The sequence below is a fragment of the Rhopalosiphum maidis genome, chromosome 2, assembly GCF_003676215.2.
Source record: "Rhopalosiphum maidis isolate BTI-1 chromosome 2, ASM367621v3, whole genome shotgun sequence".
NCBI classification, from domain to species: Eukaryota; Metazoa; Arthropoda; class Insecta; order Hemiptera; family Aphididae; genus Rhopalosiphum; species Rhopalosiphum maidis.
Genome location: NC_040878.1, coordinates 34,369,595 through 34,389,301, shown reverse-complemented (window position 1 = coordinate 34,389,301; position 19,707 = coordinate 34,369,595). Strand labels below are relative to the sequence as shown.

General features: G+C 25.6%; 4 protein-coding genes across 6 annotated transcripts; 3 read left to right on the top strand and 1 right to left on the bottom strand.

Annotated features, from left to right (window-relative positions):
* Positions 1-214: 214 nt before the first annotated feature.
* Positions 215-3,247, top strand: LOC113554234 (protein takeout-like). The gene is made up of 6 exons (XM_026957986.1): positions 215-358; positions 418-510; positions 1,557-1,707; positions 1,969-2,102; positions 2,164-2,313; positions 3,096-3,247. Exons 1-6 carry the CDS (start codon positions 259-261, stop codon positions 3,245-3,247), a joined length of 780 nt encoding a protein of 259 aa, XP_026813787.1. The 5' UTR covers positions 215-258.
* A 595-nt stretch (positions 3,248-3,842) lies between these two features.
* LOC113553939 (protein takeout-like) lies at positions 3,843-11,555 on the top strand. The gene is made up of 6 exons (XM_026957539.1): positions 3,843-3,960; positions 8,697-8,789; positions 8,875-9,022; positions 10,722-10,855; positions 10,929-11,078; positions 11,241-11,555. The coding sequence occupies exons 1-6, from the start codon at positions 3,843-3,845 to the stop codon at positions 11,393-11,395; spliced, it is 798 nt and encodes a 265-aa protein (XP_026813340.1). The 3' UTR covers positions 11,396-11,555.
* A 3,014-nt stretch (positions 11,556-14,569) lies between these two features.
* Positions 14,570-16,503, top strand: LOC113552336 (transcription initiation factor IIE subunit beta). Of its 2 annotated transcripts, XM_026955187.1 has the most exons (7): positions 14,570-14,696; positions 15,151-15,247; positions 15,335-15,451; positions 15,521-15,686; positions 15,763-15,963; positions 16,055-16,228; positions 16,295-16,503. In XM_026955187.1, exons 2-7 carry the CDS (start codon positions 15,186-15,188, stop codon positions 16,436-16,438), a joined length of 864 nt encoding a protein of 287 aa, XP_026810988.1. In that variant the 5' UTR covers positions 14,570-14,696; positions 15,151-15,185; the 3' UTR covers positions 16,439-16,503. The 2 variants fall into 2 exon arrangements, with proteins under 2 accessions (XP_026810988.1, XP_026810987.1); XM_026955186.1 differs by lacking the exon at positions 14,570-14,696 and having other exon boundaries at positions 15,111-15,247.
* LOC113552335 lies at positions 16,439-19,645 on the bottom strand. Of its 2 annotated transcripts, none has more exons than XM_026955184.1 (9): positions 19,609-19,645; positions 19,172-19,282; positions 17,933-18,059; positions 17,577-17,702; positions 17,385-17,505; positions 17,220-17,329; positions 16,895-17,035; positions 16,692-16,823; positions 16,439-16,634 (listed from the first exon to the last, which is right to left on the bottom strand). In XM_026955184.1, the coding sequence occupies exons 2-9, from the start codon at positions 19,246-19,248 to the stop codon at positions 16,500-16,502; spliced, it is 969 nt and encodes a 322-aa protein (XP_026810985.1). In that variant the 5' UTR covers positions 19,249-19,282; positions 19,609-19,645; the 3' UTR covers positions 16,439-16,499. The 2 variants fall into 2 exon arrangements, with proteins under 2 accessions (XP_026810985.1, XP_026810986.1); XM_026955185.1 differs by lacking the exon at positions 19,609-19,645 and adding an exon at positions 19,360-19,586.
* Between the last annotated feature and the right edge of the window lie 62 nt (positions 19,646-19,707).

Genomic DNA, 19,707 nt, shown 5'->3' with positions numbered 1-19,707 from the left:
ACGCGGAACTTAACTAAACCAAAACCTTTAATAAACATAAACAACAATTTTAAATCATACACATCATCTACAATTAATATACCTTTGTAAACGCGGAAAACTTCAATTGTTTTGTATACAATTGTTTTTTGAGTACAAAACAATTTAATCACACGTTTAGATTTAGTATATACCTACGGGTTTGTAGATTATTATTTTAGTGTTTGCACTCTTACTTAATGTTGGAAGATTAAAGACTACATTTTTAATTTCAAGAAAATGACGAGTAGTAATTTTAATTTGTGTTTCTTGTCACTTGTACTTTGTATGACTAACATACGTTCGGAAACTGATTTATATACACAGTCGAGAAAACCACGTAAGTCTAATTCAAATAATATAGTAAAAATAATTAAATTTGACAATATTTTTTTGCAGATAATATATTACGAACATGTCATCGAAGTGATCCAAATTTGAACGACTGTATAAAAGGTGCCATCGAAGACCTAAGGCCGCAATTGGCAAGAGGTAAAATATTAATTTATTTTTATTTATTATGACGTATTAATAATTATATTAAAAATGAGTATTACTATTTGACTTAAAATAATGCATAGTAATAACCTGAAAATAGTTACATTAAATACGTAGGTATTAAATTTTATTTTGATTTAAATTTTAAATTAGGCTGTAAACCAAAAATATATAATAAAATATATTATACTATAGTATATTGAGTTATAAATTATAATGGTTCAAGTCGTTCAAGACCTTTGCTTACATCAGTTTTCATGTAATTATTCGTCGTCTTTATATTTTACATAATTTGAATATTTTATTTCAAATTAATCATTTGAAACATAGCTAATCTTGAACATATTGTGCTTTTATATTTTCCTCTGACAATAATTAATAATAGTATTCATTTTAATGATTCGTAATAAAAAATTTAAAAAAAAAATATGGTTTACTCGTTATCTAACTCCAATTATATTATCACGACAAACTAATAAAACAGAAAACATTGACATTACAGAACAGATATTACAGTACTTAAATATAGGAATTAAAATTTAGATACATGAATATTTGAAATTATAATTTACCTATGTATATAACCGATAGAAATAATAATAATATAAGACGATTTATTTCTTTGAAAATCATTAATCTATATGAAATTTACAAATATATTGAGGACTAAAATATAATTTTTGTGAAACCAATATCCCTTTCAACCAATTTCATGTTATATATACTTTTCGGTACTGGTTTGTTAGAGCCCCGCCATCCATATAACAATAAATACATTGATATACCTATCATTAACCGATATATTAGACATAGTTCTACAATTTTTTCTAACAGCTAGAAAGCTTATGTTAATTTGATACAACGTGGATTTCAACAAAATCAAGTTAACCATAGGTATAATTTAGTAGACCCTAAATCAGGAGCCCACACACAAAATGTCGAGAGCATATTACTATTAATACTCATTATTTGATATTGTACGATGTATTTATTGTTATATGGATGGCGGGGCACTAATATTTTTATTCTACTTTAATTAGGAATTCCGGAATTGTTTATACCCTCCTGTGAACCACTTTACATACCTGAAATTGTGATGAACCAAGGTAACAAAGGAAGTGTGAGTGTACAATCAATTTATCGAGATATTCGTGTGTTTGGGCCGAGTCAATTCATTTTAAAAAATGTTAAGTAAGTTAAATATATATATATATATAGTTGAAATTGTATAAGAAAATATTTTAATTTATTTTTTATTGCTTCAGTTATTTTTTTTTTTTTAAACACTTTATTTTTCGGAAATCTCATATATTTTTTAATTAACACTGAAAAAGAATAAAAGAATAGTGTCATTAATTTATAACTACGAAAATTAGTCTTTCAATTTTAAATATATATATATGTGTATATGATTAAATTGAGTATCATTATTTTATTATAATGATTATTCAGAGTTGATTTGGAAAAAGAGAGGATTCGAATTAAAGTATGGTTACCTTTTCTGCATATGACAGCCAATTATACGATCGAAGGCAGAATTTTAATGTTACCTATTTCTGGAGCTGGTCTAAGCGAGGGAAATTATAGTAAGCCATTTTAAGCTTATATTTTTTTATTGAATTTAATTTTATTTTCCTCATATTTTAGCAAATATTGAAGCTAATGTTCTCGTTCAGTGTAATACTATTCAAATTGGAGGTAGAAAACACTTCAATGTTCAAGATGTAGCCATTGATTTTCAAATCGGTCATGCAAGTATTTACCTCAGTGACTTGTTTGAAGGCGACAAAGAACTAGGTAATATAATATACTTATAAATACATATAAATTACTCATAATTGTAATCTACTTAAGTTATCACCATGACTCTATGCAATACAAATTTAACTATAAAACAATATACCTACAAAATGTGTTTAATTTATCATATTAATTATTTATAGATATTTAAATATTTATAAAAACCCCATTGAACATTTTTAAAATATTTATACCCCTTCATAATTATATGATTTATATACGAAAAATCAAATTAAAATTATAAATTAAAGCTAAGTACTGTATATTATTCATATTTGACATAAAAATACATTATCTGGAAACTTCGTTTTAAAGAAAAGTTTTTAGATTATTTTTAAGCTGTGTCATATGCGTCGTAAACGCATTGCAATAAGACTTGGCAAAAACAACTTAATGCGTAACATTGAAAAATCAAAATAAATACATTAGTTTAAAATAAAATATTTTCAAAGCGCATAATATTATTATTAAAAATTAAAATTAAATTAAATTAAATTTTTATAATTTTAATGGCAGGTGTATAAATACTTAGGTAATATACAAACACAATAAACATACACAAACAAATTTTTTTCTAAATTTTAGTATAACAATAATAATGTAATAGTATAACTATATTTACTTTGTTTATATAATGATATTTACAATCTGACATTAACACCAATATATATAATAAGAAAATGTGTATAATAATATAATATAAATATAATATTTATGACTTTTGATGTTTGCAATTTACTTTTTAGCATTATTTATTTAATACTATTTTATTTGCTTAGGTGAAGCGATGAATACATTTTTAAATGATAATTGGAGACATGTTGCTCAAGAATTCAAACCTATTCTTGAAGAAACAATTGGCGATCTATTCAAAAAATTCGCCAACAAATTGTATCACACATACTCGTTAGACGAATTACTACCAATTTAAGTATTGTGTATTAAAAATAATCTATAAATTATATGTAAATATTTGGTGTTATTTTTTTTAAATTTTTTGTATTTATATTTGTACCTATTATTATTTATTATTTATATTTTATATCGTATAAGGTTTTTCAATTATAACAAATAATACGTTTAACCACATTAAATACTTGTCATACTATTTTTTAAATTGTATCTTTCGTTACACTATGTTACATAGTATATACTTGATAGTTAATAATTCGGTATTAAAAAATAATAATAAATATCTATACGGTAGACCAATCAAACGTACCGAACGACGGACGGCCGACGGATAAAAACTTTCTCTGTCGACCACGTTCAAACTAGTCTTCTTCGGCGCTTGTAATATTACGCCGGCCGCAAGTATTACGCCAACATTCTGTGTGTCCGCTGTCTAGTACGGATTTGGTCTGTATTTCCTTCTCTCAAGTGATTTCTTGAAGATATACTTTGTATAGGTTTTGTGTTTTAATCGTCGTTTGTCATTAACGCACACACAACACTGCACATCCGTAAAGACGTGATCCACGATACACCTGTAAATAACATACAACTGTGTGAACAACCATAACACAATGCTACTTTTTACGGCTATAGTCGTGTGTGCCACAACCCTTGGTTGTATAGTGATGATTCAAGCCAACAACCAAAAGCCGATCCAACAAGACCAGATACCGCCACTACAAACAGCTCGTAAGAATTATTTGTTGTAATTATTATTATTCATTATAATTTTCCAATGCATACTTAACAATTGTATTTACACTTTGTTGGGTCATTGGGGGGCACATTTCTTTTTTATTTGAGTGATGATATTTGATTGTCAAAAGGGAACTATGTAAAGTTAACAAATCACTTATTATATGTATTATTTTTAATCTAAAAATATATCACATCAAAACCGCGTGTTTGGCGATCGAAATCCTGTATCATTACATGGATCAAATTCGATATTTCCTTCGAAATATATACTTAATTACTGCAGGCAACCCCGCAAATATTTGTGTAATATTCAAACGTACATATATTTAACGTTAGATTTACATCTTCTCGGACATCAGTTAAGCTGCAAGATATAACTGCACGTTGATTATTAAGCAATAATAAATTCATCTCATACGTATCACATAAAACGACTTTAAAAAATAATAAACGATATAATAAATAAATAATATAGAACATTTTAATGGGGTGTATCAAACTCAATATTATTACTACTGCTGCTGACCCCGAGTGGCATTTCGCAACAACCCCGCGTTTTCTTTAAACATTCCACGCACGAAATTACTTCCTAAACAGGTCAAAAACGAACGATTTACACATCATAGCGCACAAGGCGACAACCATTGATCGATGCATGACTAGGTCGTGTACATCATAAATCATCGATTTTTATTTCCCAGAGTTGACTCCTGAAATAATATACCTATAATATTTTATTTAATATCGTTTTAAGAAAACTATGTCTATAGTTGTTTAATGTATCATTATTTTGGCCGTCTAAATAATAATATACGAATTACGTAACACACCGTTGGCAGCACACATCCCATACGTCATATACACATAAATTATACGCATTATATTATTGATATATAGGTACTGCAGAATTTATGTACATACTACATAAATAGGTACGTATAGGTGCCACTACAATAACATAAGTAATAACTATGTAATACCAATAAAGTAATAAACCAATAGCGAGTATTATAATATATTATGTACGTAGATATTAGGTATAGATATAGTAGTTGTAGTAGACCTCACCGTGGTCGCCATCGAAACGATCGCGTCTCGATAGAAATTATGTAAGAACGAACGTTGTTTTTTTTTTTGCGGCATCGGCCGTGTATATATATATAATAATAATTTACGTGTATGTCGTGCGCGTATAGTAGTAGTTGTTACTTGTTTGTTTATTATTATAAAATATCGCCTTGGAGCGAACACATTATTATTATTATTATTATAACCTGCTGTTGCTGCTGCTAGTCCGACGACCGATCTATTAAGTAAGCGCCCTCATTAATGAAAGTGCGTTCGAAACGTCTGTAATAAAAAAAATTTCCTATTTCTCTCTCACTCATTTTTCTCCATATACTTAATGCGGTACCACTAGGTCCCAGTGAAAGCGAACCACACGTATCCGACGACGCCGTGAGTTTGTAGCGATAATTTAAAGATTATTACCTATACTATTATAACCGTACATATTATATTACATACGTAATTATATATTTAGCTATATACATCGTATACGGTCGATTATGCGGATGAAAACGATTTCGGAAGACTTAATACCAAAGTGGATTATAAGCATATTATAAAAATATTAACATTATACTAATCATACTATATAGGTACCACAGAACAAACGTAAGCGCTTTTCGATGTTTTTATTTATGTAACGAATAAAAACTCGGTGCAGAATATTTCGATCCGCGAAATGCTTACAAGTATAGTCAGTATATACGGACTGCGGGGTAGGCACTGGAGTGAGTGTGTTATATAAAGCGTAAATGTATATAATAATATCGTTTAAAACACCTAGTTTACTACCTACAGGCTACATTGAAAATTATTAGTAAATAAATTGTGATGCACCTAGACTTAGTATTAAAGTTTGAATTTATATAAAATTACTTTTTTGAATCATACCTATATACCTATAGCTATAAATTATAATGTACCTTTTATATATTTTCAATCCTTAAATAATCAAATGCATTATTAAATAAATATATTTTAAACAAACCATAATATTTATATTATTATGTCAACATAACTTTTTATATGTTAAAAATATACGGTTACATATTATAATAAATAATAATGTATTGACTTAAAATCATATACCACCAATGAATAAATAAGTAGAGTTTTTGGGTGCACACGGTAAAATTCTAAAGAACCTTAAAAAACATATTTACGAATTATAGATCTTTTAGTTTTCAGACATATGTACAATGCACTTCTTTTTAAAAGAGGTTAATACTTATCTACAAATATGCTTCAAGAATATATTCTGTACTACCAACTAAACATATAAATATTTAAATAAACAAAAATCAAAATTTGATATCTTTATTTATTTATCTCAATTAATTTTAAATTTAAATTCAATAATCATTTAATCAATCCACTAATCTCCTTTCTTCTTCCGTTCTAATTGCTAAATACATTTATCACTGAAGGTATAATTTCTTCCAACTCTATTCTTGTTTAATATTTCAACACTTATAATTATCTTAATTATCAGCTCCTATAAGTCTTTCCTTAGTTTAATTTTCGTTTATAATCTTACTTATAATTAGCTAGAGTTGTAATCATTCGTAAATTCGTAATGTTATATTATTACATAATTTATGTATATCCATTGTCGAGCTATAAATTATAATATACTATTAACTAATAAGCAATAGCTAATAAAATAAAAAAATATTTTATCCAGTAAAGATAATTACACCTAGTATCAAGTTTCTACGGTTATATCTCTTTGGATTACATTAAAAATTTAAAAAGATTTAAATTAATTGATGAGAAATTGTTATTTTACGCAGGAATATCGTAGTTGGTGAAATTTAACTTCAGACACCCATAAAAAATTTTGCGTATCAACAATCGAATTTTATTTATTATTCTTGCAATAAAAAACTCTTCCACCGAACTTCATACTAAATTTTCCAACTCAAAATACTAAAGAGTAAAAATTATATTAATTTTTAAATACTAAATACTAGTAAAATACTAAATACTCAAAAAAACCTTATTTTACATTTTCAAACATTTTTACCATACATATCATATAGACACATTTTTAATTAATATTTATAGAACAAATCAGAAATTTTAAATCTATAAATAGCTTAAAATACATTTAAAATAATACCATATACTAGTACCATATATAGAAAATGCTGATACAAACATTTGGTAAATATTTCAAACATCTAGGATAGTTCGTTTTTGAATTACAACGAATTAAAGAAGTTGATGTAAGAAAATTAAAAGTATCTAGATGCTGAGAATATATATTTTTGACCTGTCAAAATACCTAACTTAGTAGATTTACCTCAGAAATGTTTTTATGAAGTATAAGGTTAAAATATATAAACTGCACCAAAATATGGTTACTGATGACACCAAAAAAAAAAAAAAATTTAAAAAAAACACCATTAATAATTGAAATTTTGATTATTTGGCAAAAATAAATACCACTATTTGCATAATATTGAATAAAATAACATTTTATAAATAATATCTTGAAAACTAAAAATAATAAATAATATCTCTTCTGTATATTAATATATAAAGATTCTAATACATAAACTATTAGATTAGCATTTACGTAAAAATATATTTAAGGCATTTAAATAATATAGCAATTATAGTTAAATGCTAAGAATAAAAAAAAAAATCTTGTTTAATATTAAAAAATAAATTATACAACTGTTTAATAATATTACGTACTATAGATAATATGTCGTTCGAAATATTTTATTTCATACTAGTATAATTATTGAGGTTTTAATTAATATTTATATTATTTATAATATAAAAAATTAACCATTCTAAAGAATAAAGATGATATGCGTGTTTTATGAAAACGTCTATAATCGACAACTAATAGTTTTATATCTTATAATCAGGGCTCGGGACTTATAGCACTTAAAATCATTAAAATAAACGCTTAAAAACATCATTATAAGCACTCAATAAGCATTTAAAAAACTTAAATTTGAACAAAATATTTAATAATAAAAAAAGAAACTATCTTTTTTCATGATAAAGAAGTAGGTACTAGACATAATTTATAACTTTGCTAAAAATAATATTATTAAAGATTACAAAAAATAATGAAACAAAATGATTAGGGAAAGTTTTTAACTAAAAAAATCAAACTTCACTTTCGAGACATTTTGCCTTATTTTTTTTATAGATTTTCCGAGAGATTTTCTGAAAAAACCATAAAAAGTAGAAAAACTGGTCAAAAAAGCAAAAATAATCAGAAAAACTATAAATAAGCGTTTTTAAAAAATCGATGAAAAAAGCACTTTCAAACTATATAATACATAATTGAATGTGTTATAACATGACATACACTTCCATAGTACTCTGCTACATTTTAAGTCAATCCATAAAAATAAGCAAATGCTTTAAGTCCCAAGCCTTGCTTATAATCAATTAAAATTAAATTATTTTCATAGAAACTTAAAAAAAAAAAATAATTTACTTTACGTGAGCTGAATCTTTATTATTTTTAACAATAAATACTAATACATTATATACACAACCTATAAAATACATTATTTACAATTAATATTGACAATCTATATATTATAACTCCTGACATCTTGTCAGCTGCCATAACAATTATCAATTAAAATATTTATTGTTTTATTAATTTGTTTATTAAACTGTTATAGCTGTTTGGTTAAACGCCTGTAAAAAGAAAGACCCGAATTTGGACGAATGTATTTGTATGACTTTTCAAAATATGTTTCCTTACTTGGCAAAAGGTAATATAATCTGTATAAATATATTGTAGTATGAAAATCAATTATTAAATAATATTTTACTAAATTGTATTTTACTCTGGATCAGGTATACCGGAAATTGGAACCAGACCGTTCGAGCCAATGCATATAGACAAAGTGTCTTTAACTAAAGGTCAAGGTGCCATAACATTAGCCGGAGCATTCACAAATCTTATTGTCCACGGACCAAGTAATACAACTGCTCTGTATACAAAGTATGTAAATTTAAAGATGTTAAAATAGAAATTACAAATTATATAAAAATATATAATGACTAATAATTTCAATTATTTATTCTAAATTAAAATACAAGTATAATAATTAATAGTAGATAAGTATATAATGATATAATAAGTAGAAACAGAAAATCATAAATAAACATGAATACATATAATATAATTATTATATACTGAATAAATCTTTAACTACTCTATTTATGCAATTAATTCCATTAACTGTAATAAAATCCAAGTTTCTATAGAAGAGAATAATTATTTTAGTTCGATCATATAGTAGTATTTTATTCAATGTGATGTGAAATGCGATTATTAATTTACTTTTAATTTTTTGTAGACAAATTTTCGCTTCATAATTATTTGAAAAAAAAAAAAAGATAACCATTTTACACTAATACCCATATATTTTTTAATTATGTTATATTTCTTGATAGTACTTGCGGCCAATTTCAATTTTAAACGAAACTTTTGTCTTAACTTAATCTAACTTTTGTAAAATGCCATGTACAAATCTAACCAATATATAGCTTCTTTACTCTTAAATATAACTTATTATAAGTTACAATATAGTTTATATATATCCAAATACATAATCTATACTTTAGAGTTAAGTATTTAAAGTGTTTTATCCTGTGGCTCTAATTTAACTTAGGTATCAAATTATTAAGTACAAAATAATATAAAGCTTCAATGTAAGTAAATATATTTATGTATTCATAACTATTTAAATAATATGAAAAACTCATACAGCGGCAATACTATACTAAAGCATTCATAAATTATAGTAGTTAATATTATATATGACATATAATCATATAAGTAATCAACAAAAATATTTATTTTCAAACGCTATGCAGCGTCACCTGTCAGACGTAGTTTAAAGTTTAAACTATTTTTTAAACTTCTCTGATATTTCCAAAAACAACCTCTGAAATTTTCATCAAAATTGGTCATGAAGTATTTTAATTATGGATCACGACCATATATACATTTATTTTTAAATAGATAGATACATTGTAAAATATATTACAAATACATAAATTATCAGACAACAAATGTAATTAACTTTGAATAGAAAACCGAAATTAAATGTATGTTACGTTTTGAATAAAATACAATATTAATCATCATCATCATTCTTATATTTATTATTTTTTTCTTCTGTGCCACGGCTCTCTTAAAAACACTCCCAGTTCCAAGGGGCGTCGAAATTGTTAATCAAGGGAGCCGTTGCATAGTAAGAAAAATATAAATATAAAATCCCATGATTGCGATGGTCATTATGACATACCTAATAATAATTTAAAACAATACATAAATTAACTTCCATACACATTTCTTTAATAACAATATTATAAAATCTTTTTTGTCATTCATTATTCATAATTTGTCAATATATTTTGTAAATAGACAAAATGGAGTGAAAAGGAGTCATGGAATAAAAATGTTTGAATATTTCTAATCTATAATATAGTTTCTTATTTCTTTATAAAGTATTTTATACATAATCATATAGGTAATACCTACTTGGTAGTTTAAGTAATCTACAAAAGATGTACATTTGTATACAATATTCAAATGGGTTATTACTGAGATGAAATTCCGAAAATTAATTTGACAGTGTGTTGCGAGCATTTGATATTAAAACACGCATGATAGAATAATTATATGCTTTTAGAATGGATTTGGTTAAAAATCGTCTAGACATTGGTCTTTTCATACCAACAATCAAAGTGGAATCGAAATACGACTTGAAGGGAAATTTATTATTGTTACCATTAGTTGGTGTAGGCGATGCTAAATTATACTTAAGTGAGTATAAAATAAAACGTTAACTATATAAGTCTATAACGTCCATTAAATATTATATTTGCTTAATTTTCAGAAAATGTAACCACGCACGTACAGACAAAGATCTACTTCCCCAAATATATGAACGAAACTGTAATGGTGGCTAGCAGTATGAAAGTAGACTTTAATTTAGCTGCAATGCGAGTAAACTTTGACAATTTGTTCAACGGCAACAAAGTATTGGGTAAGTAAAATCATACAAAATTACTTAGCATAAGTAAAAGAATAATATATATGTATGAATCACTATAAATAAAAAAGGGACATATTTATATTTTATGTTAGGTATTGTAAAATTGCTAAAATGTTTTGTATTTTCGATCATGTTTTCTACTCTGTTTCACAGGACGAACTGTCAACACGTTTATGAACCAAAACGCGTTGGAAGTGGTAAACGATCTAAAGGAAAATATAGGTGAAAACCTATCGACTATATTCAAACAGATTATGAACGATGCATTTAGTCACATGCCAACAAAACTGTGGTTACAAGATGATTAGTTGACTTATGATATACCTTTATTATATGCGAGCATTGTTGTACATATAGCCTATATCGAATTATTTTAACGTATATATTATTATTATTATATTCGTGATTCATAATGATAATTAATTAATCATTGTATTTTGTACTTTTTATTTCCATAACTATGTTACTATTTTGTATGTATTACTATTATTAAAAATGTATGATGAGGAATAAAAATCAATGATATGCGTTCCTAAATATTAAAACGAACAAACTAAAATATATAAAGTCCTTTCACTTTTCTTTCAAGTTAAATTCATGTAATGAATTGTTATTGTATTTTTCTGAAATTTGACCTTCACAGTCGCAAAAAAAATTATTATTACATCTGACATGACTTATAGAACGATATGGCATCGGGCTATATATATATATATAAGTATAAAATACTAATGCATAGCGTAACTTCATATTTATTAATATAGGTAAATACTAATATACTATAATACTATATAGTATAAATATATATTATATTCTAATTTCTAATATTTAGACGAGTAACAATAAGTGACAACATTAAAATAAGATAGAAAGATTAACTATAATGAACTATAATACCACATGGCATATACTATACCGAATGAACAATTATTCTTCATTAATAGCTTATTCCTCTACCATTGAAAAACGAATAAGCTAATATTCTAATATCATTATTTATATTTATCAACCAGTGGCACAAATTTTTCAAATACTTACTAAAAACCAATTGACAATTGTCAATTATTTACAATTGATTTGAAAAGTATTTTTACATTTTTTAAATCAATTGTATAATAATGAGGGGCCAATATCACGGACTATAGATTAGATTAGACTTTATCAAGAGCTAATGGCAATTAACAAGTTGTTTATATTTTTAATTCCTTATAAAAGTATAATTAAAATATTATATCACTTAATTATCCATAATTATACACATTTTGCTCTTAACTCTTTCAGTTGCTCGAGTATCTTGTGAACTATGATTTAGCATGGTCGCGTGGAATACAATGGGAAAATGTTATTTCGCGCTGAAAATTATAAATTAATGAAGTACACATAATATAACCATTGTATTCAATTTTTAAATTATACTTACAATTTATTAAACGAAATAGAAATATGTAATTTCGTCTAAATTCAAACTTTAAAATAAATTTTATCAAAAAATAAATTTGTGTAAAAATTTACGTTTTTAGATTCTGAACGAAGTGATTGATTTTACAATGATGTATATTTTTATTTTATTATTTTTTTTTTTGTATACGTTTTGGAGTAGAAATAATGCTTTGATTTTTGACTTCGGCATTTCTTTGAAAAAGAAAATTAATCTAGTTGGTTCTTTGGGGGGTCAAAAGTAAAAAATGTCCAGTTGTTTTCAAAAGCGGTAGGAAAAACCCTAAAAAAAAGTGACGGAAAAACGGGAATTTTTACGCATAACCAGTTTTCGACAAAATTGATTTTTTTTTATTTTGCTGTAACTCTAAAACAAATCATTGTACATTGTACCTAAATACTTGAAATTTTTGCCAAATGTTTTTATTAGCGTTATCTATTTACGATTAAATTTTCAAAATATTTTGACTTTTTTTAAGCTGTTTATAGACAATTTTTTTCTAAAGGTAAATTAGGTACATGATATTATATCATTTAATTTAATATTACACAATCTAAATATGTGAATATTGAATACTATCGTAGTATTGTACTGTGTGGATCAATGTGAATATAGAAATTAGTACTTAGATCTGTTAATAGTAAAAATTGTATTTCAAAAATACATTGCGTTATTTTGTACCGACCCGCGTAATATAACATGAAACCAACGCACAGTAGCAGATTATGTAGTGTCTATGTGCCAGTGGGGTGTTATAGTTGTTAAAACTGCCCTTCTTTCCTGCTTTCAGCAATATAAATATATAAGCCAAAAATATATTATAGATGATAAAAATGCTTTAAGTTTTTGAAAAATGTGTTAATTAACATCTCGCTATTATTATATTGATGGCATCAATATGATGCATTAAATGATTAAATTGATAAATTATTATTATTTCGTATTTTTATTAATATTATTTAATAATTTTCAATAGTTAAACATATTTTGTAAGTTATTTATATGACCACATGACTGCATGATAGATGTGTGAACAGTTCCCCTCCTCTCCTGAAAATTGTACCTGTACTAAACACTAGTTGTGCTTAAATATTAAATTAAAACACATTAAAAAAATCCTGACTATGCACTTGCATAGTAACACTACGGTTCAGTCTATCCTAGGATATAAATGGGTTTGATCTTTTAGAATCAAGTTTCATTTTATACATCCCCGAAAATGATCCTACGCGCGTCTGTATGACTTGCTTATTTTTAACAATCATTCCTTGGTACTTGACGTTAATTAATTATTATTATTTTATAAAAACTTTTATTTAACTTGGAACTTCAATTTCAATAATAACTCGATAAAAAACTAAAAAAATTGTTTTAGTGTTTCATGTACACTGTACACAATTTAATTTTTACGCGCATACTTGTAATATTATATTATATACATTGAGATAAAGAAACAGAAAGCGTCAGTTCAAACTTTGTCGGTACAACGAGTAATTATGATCACGTGTTGCTCCTTCTTTGTCGAAATATATTAGATTTATATAGTAACATACATAACTTATTACTTATAATACCTATATGTTCTAAACACATATAAATCCTTGTGTGTCAACAAACTTTGACAGCTGAAAACGTTGAAATGCAACATGCATTTAGTTTTAACCATAACAATTAACAATGTTTATTATACAGTATACACAATATACACAACTGTATAACAATTTTAAATAGTCTTAAGTTTTAAAATATATAGCGTATCAATAGCTAAATTTCTCACATTGTATTATTAATAGGCCGTGATAATAACAAAGAACAATAATAACATAGGTAATAATTTAAATCACCACCTCTGTATACTGTTTTGATAACAGTTTCAGAACCGTGATAACAACCGCCACCAGTCCTCCTCTAACATGGATCACACCTTTTTGGTTGGTGGGTATCGGCAGTTTTCTGTGATAAAACATTACAATTTGATATTATTTAGATTAGCTATTAAGATAACAAATGTATACATTAAACAAAATCCACTGAAGTTAAAAAAAACAATCTTTTAATATTTATGTTCTCAATGTTTTATTCTCAAATTCTCAACTATAATTAACAAGTAGTAAATAAACATAATTTGACTTTAAAATAAAAATTATATTATATAATGTTGAAAAAATAGTAGTAAGTAAACTATTTTATTCTTTATTCCAAATTAAGGTAATTTATGTAGTATGAAGATTTATTTTATTTTAAAGAGTATGCAGTTCATTATTATTTTGTGATTTGATGAATCTAAAACACTGTTGTATTATTGTATGATTGTCAGTTCTAATTTATACATATTCTAATTGCTGATTATTAATTTCATGTGTATCAATTTAACTGGAAATAAAGTTTTCCATTTATGAACTGATATTTTTTGAGTATTAACTTGAAAAATCTTTTATTTTTTTAAAGTTTTATAAAATGACTCAATATTAAACAAAATAATTATTAATTTTCAAACTTACCTCTGTAATCTTATAATAGTAAGACATAATTAATAAAATAAATAATAATTTATACAATAGATGCTATAAATGATATGTAATTTAGGAATAAGATAATTTACTTAAATAAAGCTTTTAAAATTAGGTTTATTTGCTAAGTATATTTATAAGTAAAAAAATATGGATCCTGCTTTGCTGAGAGAAAGAGAATTATTCAAATTAAAAGCTTCAGCTATTCCAGTGTAAGTACATCATTATTATATGCTTATCTTATTCAAACAATGATTTTAATATAATTATTAACTGATTACATGGTACTGTCATTATAGAGTTGAAAAAAGGTTAAGAGAAGACACCAGCAACAAAGATGAGGTTAAAAGAAAATCTAAACCATTACCTTCTATGCCCAGACCGCCTTCACCGCCAAATGCTTCAAGTTCATTAAAGTATGAACTGTTTCATATAGATTTAATTAATATAATTTTAACAACTAATACTTTTTATTACCATTATAGTAGTTATAAGTCATATGGGCAAAGTTCTCAGTATAAATTTGGTGTGCTTACCAAAATAGTAAAGTATATTAGAGCACGACATCAGGATGGAGATGATCATCCATTAACATTAGATGAGTTATTGGATGAAACTAATCAATTAGATGTGGGAGCAAAAGTAAAAACAGTATGTGCACTGTGAATTTGTTATGTTTATATCACAAATTAGTATAATAATTTTTATATTTATCATTATTGTTAAGTGGCTAGAAACTGAAGCACTACCAGGCAACCCTAAAATTGAACGGACACCTGATGGAAAATATATGTTCAAGCCTCCTTATAAACTTAAAGACAGAAAAGCTTTGTTAAAGTTATTAAAACAACAAGATTTAAAAGGTTTAGGGGGAATTATGATGGATGATATTCAAGAATCATTACCCAATTGTGAAAAAGCTCTTAAGGTAAAAAAATAAATATTAATTATAAAAGTTGTATATTTTATTTATAGAAAATATCTATTTATTATTTAATATATACTTATTTTTAAAATAGCATTTGCAAAATGAAATATTATATGTTTGTCGGCCTGGAGATAAAAAAAAAGTTATGTTCTACAATGACAAATCTGCTACTATTGATATTAATGAAGAATTTAAAAAAATGTGGAGGAGTATTGCAGTAGAAAATATGGACGATGAAAAGATAGAGGAACATTTGGAGAAACAGGTATGTTTACCACAAAATTAGGTTTTTTAAACAATATATTGTAATTACATGATTTTCTTTTTTTAGGGCATAAGTTCCATGCAAGATAATGGTATTAAAAAAGTAAATCATGTAAAACGGAAAAAACCAGTGACCAAGAAAAGATTATCCAAAAGACCTAGGGATAATGAACATTTGGCAAATGTGTTGGAAGATTATGATACATTGTAATTCTTTATATAAGTATGTTTATTATTTTTTTATTGTACATTAATAAAAAAAAAATTGTATATCAATGACTTGTTAAAAAATGCTCAATTATATCATTAATATTCAAAACAGCTTTTAATCGTAGAGGTACTGTTCCTAAGCTCACTAGTTTATCTGGTCTTTCAGCTTCTTCAATGTTAGTAAGACTAAATAATTCCTAAAAAAAGACAATAACATAAACTGAAGTTTTAAAGTTACAAATAAATCAAGTTACCTTGTGATGTTTGTCCTCATTGGCTTTTAACAGTTCATATTTTTTTTCATTAAAGATTAAAACAACACGTCCGGATCTATAATATTGTACTTTACCTATTGGTTTTGATTTAAAAACTGCTTTTGAATCATTCTGAAATTAAAAATTATCCTTTTAAATTGATATATAATATCCATAAAAGCTGTTGGTATCTCAATAAATACTTCAGCTTTTAAATGGCCATTATATTCCATTTTTATAGGTATTTCTGGTTTTACTTCGACAGGTATTACACCATTGTTATGATTTTCGCTTAGATCATTATTTACAGTCTTTGGTTGAATACTAAATGAACTGTCATAGAACTAATAAAAATCAAATTATTATACTAGTTAAATTAATTATAGCTAATAATAAATAGCACACTCCATTGCTCTAGAGACAATGACAACAACTAGCAATTATATTATCAGGTTAACTAAATTTTAATACATAATTAATGTTATTTTAAATATTTTTATAAATCAAGTAATAATAAGTAGTAAGTACCTGCAAAATAATTAATAATTCAGGAGAAATTAATTCACTTAATGAAGGATAAATATTCTTCTGGTATGGATATTCTAGATTAGTTTCAGACTTAATTTGTGGTACTCTATCTAAAAGAAACACTATTAGATAACTTTAAACAAAATATCAGTATATATTGTGTACCTTTTCTTAAGAAAGGTAATCGAACTGGTCCATGAACCTCATCCATTGGGTCATCTATATCAAATTGAGTATTTTCTGACATTTGCATTTGTTGTATGCTTTGACAAGCTTCTTTTTTCACCTAAGTAAATTAAAACAGCCATTCCAAAATTAAAACAATAAATACAAACTAAATATGAGTATAATACTCACATAAGATCCTGAACTATTGAAACTACCATGATTTGAATAAGATCGAAAACCAGATGATAATCCCATTCGTGATGAACCTGACCTACCTTGGTTTGTTGAACTCATGTTAGAAAACACACTTTGTATCTAAAAATAAGACCTAATTTTATAATTCTTTATTATAAATAAATAACAAGATTAATAATTAAATATGTTTTTTCTTTATAAAAAGATTTTATTTTTATGTATCAATCTAGTTAATTATGCTAACTTAATTTTTTATTTTAATCATTTTTATAAAACATAATTTTTGTACACATATTTAAAGATAATTCTTTTTATAATGTTAATATTTAGTTATTAAATAAAATACAAACTTGTGTTGTAGATCTTTCTTTATTTTTTTTTTGTTTTTGTGTTGACAATAATTGAGCATTTGAATTAGCATCATGTTCAACTTTGACTTCAACCTTAGATAGTTGATCTGAATCCTTGGCTACAATTCTACAAAATAATTGTTATGTTACATGCATATAATTTATTATAAAATGGATAATTGTTTATCTTAATATAATTTTTAAAACTGAAATTATTTTATAAATAAGTAAAATTAATAGTTAATGATTATTAGGTGGTGTGATAGCTTAGTTGAAAAAATTATTTTATAGTAATACTTTCAGATCTTTATGTCTTCAACCAATGGATTTGGGAGGGTAGCAAGTTTGGAGTATAGGTATCTGTAGTGTACAACACAATATTAGTGACTACAGTCACAGAGGGACACATAGAAAGATACTTTGAAGGTTTTAAACTGAAATGTCTTGAGCATTTTAGTATTTAATGGTTATTTTAGCCCCAAAGTTATAGTTTCATGGTGGTTTGAAAAGGAACTTTTTTATAAGTATTTTGTAATTTAAGTTAAAGGTATTTAAGTATACTTAGACATTAGAATATACATAGTCATCTGCCTCTGTCATTTAGAAGTTTTATTTTTGTATTTATGTGTGATGCCCAGGTGAGGCAATAGTCAAGTATTACTCCTAAATTACGAGTATTTTGTTACAGTGGTAGAGATAGTAGTTTAAGTATGAGGCGAGATATTATCAGTTGTAGAGTGAAACTGTAACGAATTGAGATGCTTTTTAAGTGTACATCAAAATATGGTTCCTAAGTACATAATTTTATTAGAAGACATTATAACAGTAAAAATAAATGTTTCAACTTAAATAACTGACCTGGACACCTAAAGTACTTAAGTATCTATGCCATATGAATTTCAATTATTCTATGCTTGCATCCAAAAATACACCAGTACCATAGAGTAAATTAATGTTAATTACTCTATGACCAATACATACATTTTTTCCAGAGAATATTTAATGAATTTATCTGTGGATTTATTGTATTTTATAGTGTTAGTTTTTAATCCAAAATTAGGAATGAGATAAGGTTCTTTCAACGGTTAGTAAAATTTGCTTTAGCAAGTTTTTTACAAATACTCAAGAAAAGTATGGAAATAAACTTATTATTCGAAAATATTGAGTAAAATCAAAGGGTTTGTCAGATTTGTAAAACATTATAATTATAAAAAATTGTCAATGAAATTATTAATTTACCTTTTATATCCTAAATTTGGAGTAAACGAAATTTTTGCTGCCCCAAATTTAGGCAAATTCTTTGAGCGTTTGTCCATCTCAACTTATAAATGGCTCAGCAGTTATTTAATTCTATGACAAACATAACAGAAATATTTTATTAACAATTCATACATATAGTTATATAAATAACCATTAATAATAATAACATTTATTCTGTTGCATAATTTGTATTAGTTCATTAGTTTGAAACTTTGTAACTCTCTGCTTTTTGTTTTTTAGTTTCAAAAGATTCTTGTATTTTGAGAAAAAAATTGACAGATAAAAAAAATTTTTAAATTTTATATAAAACTACAAGCACAAGAATTGCTAAATAGCACCGTCTAACTCAGTTTGTACTCAGTAACGTCTGTCTGTCTCTGACTCTATATTTCTGTAATATAATATTTAGTACCTACCTATACAATCGTGGTCTTAGCACAGGAGACAGAAAACTATTGGTATCAAACCAAACATCAAATTATCAAACCAACACTATCATTAAACATATTTTAAAG